Raw genomic sequence first — 13,432 nt, forward strand, 5'->3', positions numbered from 1 at the left:
AAGGACGAGAACACTCCAACTGGAGCGACCCCTTTACCGAACTCGCCGAACCTACCTGATGATCCCTGGAGCGAGTTGAAGGCTCCCAAGGTTGAGCTAAAACCCCTTCCCAAGGGGCTTAGGTACGCTTTCTTAGGTCCGAATTCCACTTACCCTGTCATTGTGAACACTAAACTCAAAAATGTGGAAACTGTACTGCTTTTGTGTAAGCTTAGGAAGTATCGTAAGGCATTAGGATATTCACTAGCTGACAAACCTGGCATCTCACCTGATTTATGCATGCATAGAATACACCTAGAAGATGAATCAATGACTTATGTTGAACATCAGAGGAGGTTAAACCTGAATCTAAAAGATGTTGTTAAGAAAGAGATAATGAAACTTCTTGAAGTGGGTGTGATCTATGCCATATCTGATAGTAAGTGGGTTAGCCCTGTTCATGTAGTACCTAAGAAAGGTGGGATCACTGTTATCAAAAATGAAAAGAATGAATTGATCCCTACGAGAAGATCATCATGAACCCTTGTCTTTCTACTTTATTTTATATGCAGTATTATTTAGAAATCATGTCTGTATCATCTTGCTTTATGATTGAGTAGTCGACTAAGCTTGCTTAGGGTTTTAGGGTGTCAATCGCATGAGCTAAACGCAAATAAGTGATTTTAACTGTTCTTCATTCATATTGTTCTTATGGCTTGCATTGAATTGATCACTTAATGTTCGATCTCTAGTTTAATCACCTAGCTAACCGCTTTGGTGATAAATTGACATATATTGAATGAGCTTCATATCCCTAATCAGCGAAAATAGATATTAGGGTATTAAGTGAACTAATCGGACCTGATCTCTAAGGCTTGCTATCGCGTCTTGTTCCAAGTGAGAGTGTAGGACTCAACACCGATCAGCAAAGGGAACAAGTCCACGATAGTGGATTGTTCTAGCCGAGTGATCCGAGTTCTAGACTGCACCTCATTGCACTTGAATAGTTGTTTGCTTCCGCATTGACACCCGATGAACAACCCTAAGCCGGCTTTCATTTAAATTGAATTTGAATCTCTAGGTATTTTAGTTACTTGCGTCACCATTGATTTTGAAACCCCACTTGTTTCCCAGCTAAATATTGAACTCATAAGAGTAAAGAGTAAACTGGTCCTATGGATTGAATCTCAAATATTACAATTACCACTGTTAACTTGACAGTAGCAAGGATTCATTTTTAGTGTATCAGTTGTCATGTCCACATTGCCAAGATAGCACAGATGCTTTCCAACTAAAACACAGAAGGTAATCGTGTTGGTTTGACTCTCACAGAAGATTTCTACCACCCGATCATCCATATCGTAAGAGTAGGACTTTGTTTACGTAGAACAAGAAGGTCTTTGACAGTCCTCCTCTTGAAATTAGTGGGGATGATTTGTTGAAACAGTTCAGAGATTTTGGTGCAGCTAGGATGCCAGACGTAGGTGGACATGAACATGTTCCAGTCGATGCTGCTGGTTTACTTCACAACTGGCACAAAAAAAAGTATCTTCTGGGATCTTCCATACTGGAAAGATCATCTGTTGCGGCATAATTTAGATGTCATGCATATTGAGAAGAACTTTTTCGACAATCTGATGAACACGATCCTTAATGTCCAAGGTAAAACAAAGGATAATTTGAAGTCAAGATTGGATTTGGTTGATATTTGTGATCGGTCTGAACTTCACGTTGATGAGAATGGCAAGGCTCCTGTTCCCATTTACCGGTTAAATGAAGCTGCGAAAGAGGAGTTCTTTGATTGGATTTCAGAGAGTGTCATATTTCCAGACGGTTATGCGTCTAATTTGCGCAACTGCATCGATAGAAGTGAAGGAAAGTTTATTGGTTTGAAGAATCACGATTGTAATGTAATGATGCAGCGCCTCCTTCCGTTTGCCTTTTCAGGACTTTTACCACGAAATGTTCATGAAGCAGTCGCAGGTATTTTATATTTTAACCTTTTTAGTTGGTTGTCATATTAATTTATTATTCTTATTAACGTACTTATAATGGAATTTGTTTTATTTATATGTATGCAGGGATAAGTGCATTCTTCCGCGATTTATGCACGAGATCAGTCATTGAAGAGGGTATCAAAAATTTGAAGGATAACATAGCTGTGATCCAATGCAACCTTGAGAAGATATTTCCTCCTTCCTTTTTTGATGTCATGGAACATCTTGCTATTCATCTCGCAAGAGAATTGGAACTTGGTGGTCCTGTGCAGTATAGATGGATGTATCTTTTTGAGCGTTATATGTTTCACCTGAAGAAGAAAGTCAAAAATTTGAGCAAGGTTGAAGGATCTATCATCGCACAGGTGATCAACAAAGAAACTTCAAACTTTGCTGAAAATTACTTTCCATCAGAAGTGCAGACAAAGAACCGAAGACCTGCTCGACATGATGACGGAGGGGAAAGAGCAACGTATTATGTTTACGTCCCGAACATCTTCACGGATATTAGACGACTTAGTGGAAAACCAAAGAACCGCAGACTTACTGAGAGGGAGCACGCTCATTTGCACACATATTTGCTTACCAATTGCGAAGACATTCTACAATATGAGAGGTAAATAATTTTATTTCATTAATAAGATTATATTAATAAGTTGGATTTTAGATTAATGACATGATATTTTTTACAGGATTTATATGGCAGAGATGCGGTTCACTTACAGACACGCAACAAAAGAGGAGCTTGAACAACTCAAGCTGAAAGAATTTGCTGGATGGCTTCTTAATTATGTAAGTGTGTGCAAGAAATTAGTTATTTAATGCAGTAACATATCACCGATAATGCACTAGTTAACATGGTTCATATTTATAGGTGATGGAAGGTGTGGCTAGAGGTGAAATATTGGATGATTGGATACACGAATTTGTTTGTGGACCAAACTATGTGGTGAAGTCATATCCAAAATATTGTACTCGGGGATATGCATTCGCAATTCATAAGGAAGGTTGTTCTAGGACAACTTATGATGCTGGTGTTTCGTCTTCATCCGGTAACGATGTGTACTATGGAAACATAAAAGAAATTTTGGAAATCCAGTATCCCGGTATGGTTGGATTGCGTTGCACTGTATTCTACTGTGATTAGTATGATAACACTCCAGATTGAGGTGTGAAAACCGACGCATTTGGTGTTACATCAGTACATTCGCGAAGGAAACTGCAATATTATGATCTTTTCATTCTTGCTTCGCAAGCTGATCATGTATGTCAATTTATTCATAATAATTAATCTATATAATTATCATTTCACATATTACTTGCTGATAACAAAATTTAAATTATAGGTTTGCTACATCAGATACCCTTGGATTACATACAGAGACGATCCTTGGATCGTTGTTATGTTAATCAATCCAAGAGGACGAGTACATGGAAGTTCTGATAATGACCCATTGCAACCAAACTCTACCAGCAACGTAAACCCAGTTGAAGATTTAGCAAATGTTGAACTCGTCGTCGATTTAACCGAATTTGGCGATGATGCTGTTGTGCACTCCGAGTCAGAGGCTGAGGTTGGAGAGTTTGACGAAGATTCTGATTCTGATTCTTTGGAATCTACAGATTCTGAGTAGATTTGTGTAATCGTATATGTATTTTTTATAAGTTATTTATGTTTTTTCATATATGTTAAATTGGAAAACTAGTAATTGTAGTGTCTTTTATAAATTATTGGAGTTTTTTTATAGAATGTTGTTCCAAATCCAAAATAAATATAACTGTAATTTTTAAAAAATAAATTGGAGTTCATTCGTTTAATAAATATTGCTGTCTGGGAAATAGATTTCTTTAAAAACGCGTCGGAATTCCGTAGGAATATTCCTACGAAATTCCTACGATCGCAAACTTTGGGGTTTCGTTTTGAGATGTAGTCATCCGTCGGAAATTCATCGGAATATTCCGACGGAATTACGACGCCTACAAAAACTTTGAGGTTTCGTTTAGAGGTTTGGGTATCCGCCGGAATTGCATCGAAGTTTACCGACAAATTTCCGACGAATAACTAAACCTCGTCGGAAATCCGTCGGAAATTTCCCACTGATTACCAACGGAAGTTCATTTTTGAAAACAAAATATCAAAATAAATGTGTGAATAGATACCGAAAATGTCCGAGTAACACATACTAAGTGTGTTAAAATATGTTCAGTTACAATAGTTTAACTTTTTCAATGTAAAAAATTATCTACAAAAATTTATCACCGTATACTTAACATCTCTTGTAAACAGTTATATACATAAACAAACATGTTGCGGTTATCTAATTTAACAATATTAATTTTGTGTTATATGGATTTCTATAAATATTTTTTTCATGAAATCCCTACAAATCATATAATTAATATCAAAGATTAGTAATATTTATCATCAAAATAAATATTGAAACCACAAATCTTGAGCCGTCGAAAATCTGTAGGATTATTCCGACGAATATCCGACAACCCACACACCAACCAATCAGAAATCATGCAGGTAATATGCTCTATCTGTCGGAATTTTCCGACGGATAGAGCATATTACCTGCATCGTAACTTGGACATTCACATTTCTCTAAATATTCCGACAGAATCATTTTTTTTGTCGGAAATCCCTCGGAAAATTTCACTTACTCGGGAAAGCGACCGCCAAAAATATTTGCGCACTGCCAAAAGTGGATTCCGACAGAATTCCGACGACTCTCATTCTGTCGGTTTCATTAAATATAAAACGTTTCTCCTTCCTTCTTCCTCATTTATCCTCTCTCTCTCTCTAAAATCTCCCCGATTTTCCCCGCAAATCTCTCTCTCTCACCGGCGATTCTCAACCAAAATCTCCCAAATCTCTTCCACAATCATCTAAGTCATATACATTCTCATCTATATTGATTTATTTAGGTTTTGGATGTTAGATTTGTGGATTTTTATGTTTTGATTGTTAGATATGTGGATTTTAATGTTTTGAATGTTAGATTTTGTTGGATAGGATGAACAAAATGAGTTGTTGTTGTTGGGTTGTTGTTTATATATGTTCTGGAAGTAAATTTTTGGTTTGTTATGTTAATTTGTTGTTTTATGAAATTTATAAAGGTTAAATTCCTATCTAAAATGTTTTTTTGTTGAATTTCTGTATAACAAACGTTTTTAATATATATATATATATATATTTATGTTCTCTTATTTTAAAAACGTTTTTAATAAATAAAAATAAATATAGCATATTTATAATATTCTGAAAACATTTTTAATACATATATTTATTGTGTTATCATATATTAAAAACGTTTTTAATATATATATATATATAGAAACGATTTTATATTTATTTTATATTAAAAAGGTTTTAATATATATATATATATATATATATATATTTTATGTTATCATATATTAAAAAAAAATTTTACATATAAACCATTTTTTAAAAATATATTTATTATTTATCTAACTAATGATATTTTCTTTCTTAGGTCTGATGGTACTCCCCCTCCGGTTAGGCTGCGTCGTCCTAGAGCACAAGGTCGATCACATTCGGGGTGTAATTCTCATGCATCAGCATCTTCGCAGGAGCAAAATTCTGTTCCTATTGCTCCAGCTCGAGATTCAGTTCCAGCTGCTCCACCTGAGCCGGGTGTCATGAGTGTTGAACTATTGGTTCAACAACCAGGTCGACATCATCTCCCCATGCTCCATCCCCTACCCGAGGGACACAATACATGGTTTGTTTATTTATTTATTTATTTTTTTCATTGAATTTTGTAACACATAATCTTGTTTTTTTTAAGGTTCAACAAGTCGCACAATGGCATTGGCAAGAGCATTAACCTAATAAGACCTATAGCAAAGTCCCATTAGGTGAACGCGAGTTGTGTTTTCATCAGTTTGCGGTATATTTCTCTAAATTTTGTTTCATTTTTTTTATTTTAGTTTTCTATTATATTTCTACTAATTGTATGTTTTTCAGCAAGAATTTAACTGGCCATCCGAGGATACGGAAGTCGTCCGTAAGGCGTTCCACAGAAAGGCCATGGAGATTTACGGGAATCAGATTTATTAGTGGAAACAGCTATGGCGTAAGGACAAGAAACCGAAGTTTATCAACTCGAAGGTTTGGCAAGACTTAGAGTTGCATTGTTCAAAGCAGGAGACTGAAGAGCAATCAGCCAGGAACTCCCAGAACCGCTTGAGCGACCGTGGTGGACTAGGTGTTTATGTCCACGACCTCGGTGCTTGCAGTATGCAGTATGTCCTCTAAGGAGGATCAACTTGTAAGTTTTATATATTTTTTCTTTATACATATATATATATATATATATATATATTTATTAATTAAATTTCTTTTAGGTTGCGGCAAATGATGGTGATCCCATCGATTATCTCGATGTCATGAGGGGTGCATACACTAACAAGAAGACTGGGGAAATTCATAATCCCCTTATTAGGGATTTCATAGACTTGGTAGAATCCCAGAAACAAGAATATCTAGCTTCTCAGCACCTCTCTGATGACGGTTCTTCGGCTTCAACCAACTTGTCCCGAGCTCGAGTTAACGAAATGGTAGAGGAGGTAATTTTTAGATTTCTCATTTCATTAATATAAAATTTCATTTATATTTTATTTAACTAATATATTTAATTTAATTTATTCTAGAAGGCGGTTCCAAAGAAGAAAGGTCGTTTAGTCGGGTTGGCTCGTCGTGCCTCTTCCTATCCTTCTTCTTCACAAACTCCATATGTTGATCCGATGATTATGGAGGAGCTGCATAAAAAGGATGATCAGATTGTAGCGTTGGAGTCTCAAAACGCTACAATTCTTGCACAGATGGCCCAACAGGATGCTCCAATAGCAGAACATAAAGCTGAAGTGGCGAAGGCTAAGAGGATAAACCTAGACATTATGGAGAAGATGAAGCGACTATTTCCTGCAGAATTTTAAGATTAGAAACTTTTATATGATGTTTTTAATTATGTAAAACTTAATATCCATAATATTAGTTTTATGTTTCAGTTTTTAATCGATTTGATTATCTAAAATGAAAATATCTAAAATTATTTTAAAATAAATAAAATAATTTAGAAATAAATAATGATTTTAAATGATAAAATCGAAAAATTTCGTCGGATATTTGTCAGACGTTTCCGACGACCAAATCCGTCGGAATACTCTGGCAACGACATTTCTGACGGATAGTTCTTCGGAAATAACCGACGGAAACAGAGCGTCGGAATTTACCGAAGAAACGAAGGCGTCAGAAATTTCCGATGGACAAAGTCGTCGGAAATTTCCGACAGAGAGTTCTCGTCGGTTTTCTCTCACATCGACAATTCCGACAATCTTTGTTGGTCGGAACATTTTCCGACAAATTACCGACAACGTCTTACCGACGAAGTATTTTGTCGGTATTCCGTCGGATATTTGGCCGTCGTAATCTGTCGGAAAGTCGTCGGAAATATTGACAGATTTCCGACGGATATTTTCTTTCCGACGAATCCATACCGACGACCAGTTTCGTCGGAATTTTGTCGGAATAGCCGTTTTCCCGACGAAATTCCGACGAATATGGTCGTCGGAATTAGCATGTTTTCTTGTAGTGAGTCCTGAAGAAAAGGGTTAAGAGTGATCCTACAATGACTTTGATACCTCGCTTGTGTGATGAGAAATCCATTGAGTATGAGGTAAAGTGCAAGGGTACCTTTAAACCTTTCTCTAGAGTAAGAGTAATTCTCACACATGAGCTGAAAGAGAAAGAAGAAGCTGCTGTGAGAGGGTTGTTGAGCAGAGTTTTGAAGCTGAACATGTCTGATTGTGGAGCTTGTTTTGGAACAAGCCCTCATGTTAAACCCGACTGATCCCTGTCGCCAAGTCAAGGTAGTGACTTAAACCAAGCATTTGGTGGGAGGCAACCCACTGGTAAGTGTAAATATAAGTTGGTTTTGTTTTTGTTTTAGTTTATTGAGTCTCAGGTCAAAAAGAAGAAAAACCCGAGATACTTCAAAAATTATGGGTTGCAGCAATGGAACAACCTGCCCTCTGAAAAGAGCGGCCGTTCCAGGCGACCATCTGACGATAGAGCACCCATAATTTTCATGGAGCGCCCGCTTCACTCAGGTAAGTATCTCGACCGAAAAAAATGTTTATTCATGTTTTCAGCTTCCCTCTGATTTATTTTCGCACCAGGGACGGTGTGAAATAAGTCTGGGGGAGGGTTTTCGTCGTTTACTAACTCGTTTCTTTCTTTTGTTTTTCTTTTGAGTCAGTTTGAGTCAGTCTTTAGGATTGAGTCAGTCAAAACTTTGTGGGAATTAGGACCTTATTCCGTGTTGATCACTAACCACCTCGGGCTTTAGTTATCTTATTCAGTGACCTTAGCAACGGCGAAAGACACACATATGGACCTGGAACACCTTTGTGTATCTCACTTGATTCTCCAGAAGTTTTCAGCCGATCAAGTTACACTAGGTAGACTTAACTCCACCTAACTTGAACCTAAGCTTGACTGAAATTCTTCTTGTTATGGGCATTAGATCTGGGAAACGAGAACACACTCAGGACTTCTTATCCTTTTTATCCATCTTGCTGATCCTGAGTGGCTAGCTCATCTTTAGCTAGTTCCCACCGTGCACCTTAGCTTTTATTCCACCTTCATGCATTTATTTTTCAGTGTCATATGTGCAAATATGTGCAAAATGGTCAGAGAGGAGAACAAGCAGAAGGGAACAACCACTCCATAACCAATATGAACTTCGCAAGAGCAGGGGAAGAGAACCAGAATGGTTGCGAAATCAGAACCACCAGTGGCACTCAGAACCATCATGTATTACCTCCTTCTTCGTCACATCACCATATCAGTCTTAAAAAAACGAAAAATAAGGTGATGGAGAAGGGGAAGAAATCAAAGAAACATGAGCCACTTGGAAGGTCTAGCAAAAGAGTGGGTACCAAGTTGAAAGATTGGAGAGCAGGAAGATGATCTGAGCAGCCATATGGCTGATCCAGACAGAACAGAACAGTCTTTCTAGAAAAAGCAAAAACGAGTAGAGGCTGTGGACATCAATGGATTCGTCCTCTCTTACAGTTTTGTGCAATATCATGCATCCTCTTAAAAAATGGTAACCCCTAAACACTTTTAACTCCACCATCAAATAGCTTGTTCAATACCTAGACCGTCTACCCTGATTTGTTCCTGTGATGAGAAGCTCACGCTACTCTTAAATGAATGTAGGGAGTTTTGTCTCGATAGTGTTACTTTTTCAGGTTTGAGATGTAGAGTATGGAGCCAATTTTTGAACAACAGTCAGTGGGGTTCCGATAAGGGTGTGTTGTCCTAGTTTTACTGCTTATATGGTTCAGAGATTCGTGGTTAAAGTATGGTTGTTGAGAATAGGAGAGTTCCCACACTTTCAAACCTTTCTCCATGTTCTTGATACTTGGCATTGTTTGAAGACAAACAAGGATCTAAGTCTGGGGGAATAGATATATGGTGTTTTAGACATCTTGTATATATGATTTTCAATTGGTTTTCAAGTCTTTATCGAGTCTTCCTAGTCCTTTTCGAGTCATTACAGGTCTGGAGTTGCATTGGATGGCAGATGGACCAGCCGGAACAAAAGAGGCAGAAAAGAGTGCAATTTTGTGATTTTCACGCAGAACAGTCTTGATGGTTGCTCCCGATCGCGCAGAACATCCCGAGTGCCGGTTCCAGCGGCAGAGATTTTTAAGGAAGTTTCCAAATATTTCGGGATTTTACCTAAGGCTTCCCCCTTTTTTCTCCTTGGCCGTCAGAGACCTGCAAATATATCTTTTCTTATTCTTTTATAGATTCTAAGCTAGTTTTTACACAAGAAACCATTGGAGACTTTTGTACTTGAAGATTTGCTCCCTTGAAAGGGAGAAGGCTTCATCTCTCTCGCCTTGAGAAGATTCCTGAACCCTATCTTATTTATTTATTTATTCAGCGTGTTTTCTTCATATATTGTCTCTGTGATTTCTCTGTTCATGGCTGAGTAGTCGACTTGCTTAGTCTAGGGTGATAGGGTGTTAGATCCGTGAGCTAAACATGAATAAGTTATAAATCGATTGTCTTCATTCATTACTGTTCTTATTGCTTGCATTAAACTGGCCGCTTAATGTTAGATCCTAGGTTTAACCTGTTCATTAACCGTGTAATAGGTTGCTAGATCTGTTATGCATGAGCATTGCATCCCTAATCAGCGAAAGTAGATATTAGGGTGTTTTGTGAACATATCGGACTTGATCTCTATTGCTTGCTGTCGCGTCTTGATCCAAACGAGAGTTTAGGTATCAAGATCGATCAGCATAGGGAGCAGTACCACGACAGTGGACTGTTCTACTTGAGTGATCCGAGTTCTAGACTTGCTCTTAATTGAACTTGAATAATTGTTTGGCTCACACTTGCTAAACACCCGATTAAACCACCCTAGGCAAGCATTTTAATCATCTGAAATCTTTAATTAATCTTGTTACTTGCTTGTCACGATACAAAAATTATAAAACCTCCACATTGTTTTAGCTTGATATTGAACTCATAAAGATAAAGTGTAACTGGTCCTCTGGAATTGAATCTCAAATATTACAACAACACTGTTTGCTTGCAGTATAAAAGACACAATTTTAGTGTATCATCATCCAACTCGCCGTTGGGCGAGTTGGCCTTGGCTAATCCAACTTCTCTGATGGGTCGGACGATGATGGTTTGGTTGTTCTGATGCTTGGTAATTGTTCGTTTTATGGTTTGAATAATCTCTTACGAGGAGCTTGTTGTGTAATAGTTTTAAAAATACGAAGTTTTAGTTTTTCGTATTCTTATTTTCTTCTTAGAAAGGTTTCTCGAGAACTTTCTGGCATTGATTTCATCGGTACCGATTTTCGCCCCAACACTCTCTATTGCTCATCGTAGTGCTTCCACTTCAGAATGCAGGGCATACTATCTCCGTGGATAATTTCGTATACCCATAAGTTGAATCTTTCTCAAGCTATCCATCCAAGCCCATCCACATCCACTAAACTTGTGGGTTAGATGGTAATATCTCGTTTGTATTGAATCAGGCCTGACACTCACTCTCTGCATATCTTACTAGTTCCAGTGGATCTCTGTTTATTCCTTTGAAGAGTTTATCATTTCTTGCCTTCCAAATATTCCAGATTATCCAAGGAGAAAGATCCATATGTAAATTTGGCTCGATAATATTGTTCTTCTCCATAATAAGTAGTCCATATTAGCATAGATGCTCGATACCGAGAAAATATCTGTACTTGTCGGTGTCGCTCATAGTGACCAAGCTATGTGTGGTTTAGATATCAATTTTTATTCTAAAGTTGGTTATACGTTGGGCTTTATAAATTATAAATTTGTACTCTTTGTTTTTAGCCCATGAGGCTATATACAAACCCCGCTGACAAAAGAATATCAGCATTTGACAGTTTTGACAAAAGAGAGTATTCTCCAGCTCCAAACAACCAAAATGGCTTTCTTTTCCGCCACCAACATCCTCTCTCTTCGCTCTGCAATCCTCATCAACCCTAGGTTCCTTCCAATCCACCATCACTGTAATCCTCCTCTCAGCCTCTCTCTTCCCCATAAACCCACCTTTAATCTCTTCCACAAAACCCCTAAATCCATTGTCTCCGCCGTCACATCCCCATATCCAACATTCTCTATTGAACCCTCTCCTGGATTCCCCTTCTCCGACTCAACCAAATCAATCACAACCCTCGCGATTCTAGCGGGGATCGTAACCAAATCCCTAATTCACAAACTCTCCGCCGCGGTTGTAACCTTATCCCCACAGTTCCAAGCATCTCTCCGAATCTCCGGTCCGTTGTTCTTCGCGTCGATTCGCGACCGTCCCGCTGGTTATCTCAACACGCCGTTGACAGTTGTTGCCGCGGGTTTATCCAAGTGGCTTGATATTTACAGTGGTGTATTGATGGTCAGAGTTTTGCTCAGTTGGTTCCCCAACATTCCTTGGGATCGTCAGCCTCTGTCCGCCATTAGAGATCTTTGTGATCCTTATCTCAATCTCTTCAGGAACATAATCCCTCCTGTGTTTGATACGCTTGATGTTAGCCCTTTGCTTGCTTTTGCTGTTTTGGGTACTTTGGGTTCCATTCTCAACAATAGCAGATGATAGCTGGCCAGTGGATGGATCTTATGAGGTTTTGGATATTTGGAGATTGTTGTTTTCATTATGTATTGAGAGTACTATATAGTTGTTGGTTTCAATAATAAAATTTGAGTTCTTGTTTGTGCTTAGAATTGGATCGATATACAAAAGCTTTGATTCTTATTGATAACTGAAGAATTAACAACATAGGAAATGATCATGTGAATCTTACTTGGTTTGAGACTAGTTTTAGAATCATTTGGCTTAGCATCATCTAATTGAGTGAGCTAAGAAATCCACAGCCTCTAAGCTCGTAAGTGAAAACATTTGTGGTTTCTGGCTTTACTTGTGGAATATATCTGTTGCGATTTAATTGTGCAAGGTTTCATAACTCCGGAGCTGTTTGATCACTGATCTGGGAGAGAATAGGGGTATTTGTTTCACCATTTGTCATCTCCATCTAGATGATTCATTTGTATCATCTATTTAGATGATCCATTCAGATTTTTATAACTGTTTGTTTGTCCATCCAAATAACTCATCTAGATGAATCATCTAAATGAATCTTATGTTTGTTTCTTTATTTTCATTTCTATTTAAATGAGTTTAGTAAACAAATTACCAAAATACCCTTGTGTTGATTTAATCATATATTTGATATTAATTTTAACTATATTATATTTAATTATTTAATTTAATATATTTACATTAGACGGGAAAACGCGTTTTTGGCGTGAAAACGGGATTTTTCGATTTTGGCCGGAAAACGAGAGTTTGCGATTTTGACGGGAAAACGCGTTTTTGCAGTTTTGGCGGGAAAACGAAATTTTTCGATTTTGGCCGAAAAACGAGATTTTGCGATTTTGTTGGGAAAACACATTTTTGCTGTTTTTGCTGGAAAATGAGATTTTCGGTTTTGGTGGGAAAACACTTTTTTTTTTGTTTTGGCAGGGAAACTAAAAATATTGGTTTTGGCGAGAAAAGAAGATTTTTCATTTTGACGGAAAAACTATATTTTGCAATTTTGATGGGAAAACGCGTTTTACGATTTTTGCGGGAAAACACGTTTTTGGAGTTTTGGCGTGAAAACGCGTTTTTCCAATTTTTGAGGGAAAACAGGTTATGGCGGGAAAACACATTTTTGCGATTTTGGCAGGAAAACGTGTTTTTGTGTTTTAGCGGAAAATGCGTTTTAGAGTTTTGGCGTGAAAAAATGTTTTTGTGATTTTCACATGAAAACACGTTTTTGCAAATTTGGCGTAAAAACACGTTTTTCCAATTTTGGCGGGAAAATGCTTT

General features: G+C 37.5%; 1 protein-coding gene across 1 annotated transcript; it reads left to right on the forward strand.

Moving 5' to 3' along the window:
- Positions 1 to 10,337: 10,337 nt before the first annotated feature.
- Positions 10,338 to 12,697, forward strand: LOC106414226 (ylmG homolog protein 1-2, chloroplastic-like). Its single transcript, XM_048765716.1, has one exon. The coding sequence runs from the start codon at positions 11,492 to 11,494 to the stop codon at positions 12,155 to 12,157; it is 666 nt and encodes a 221-aa protein (XP_048621673.1). The 5' UTR covers positions 10,338 to 11,491; the 3' UTR covers positions 12,158 to 12,697.
- Positions 12,698 to 13,432: the final 735 nt, after the last annotated feature.

This window comes from Brassica napus, chromosome C8 (genome assembly GCF_020379485.1).
Source record: "Brassica napus cultivar Da-Ae chromosome C8, Da-Ae, whole genome shotgun sequence".
Classification (NCBI taxonomy): Eukaryota; Viridiplantae; Streptophyta; class Magnoliopsida; order Brassicales; family Brassicaceae; genus Brassica; species Brassica napus.

Bases quoted from the DNA above. Each gene is read 5' to 3' on its own strand.
- LOC106414226 (XM_048765716.1), top strand. From the start codon at position 11,492: ATGGCTTTCTTTTCCGCCACCAACATCCTCTCTCTTCGCTCTGCAATC.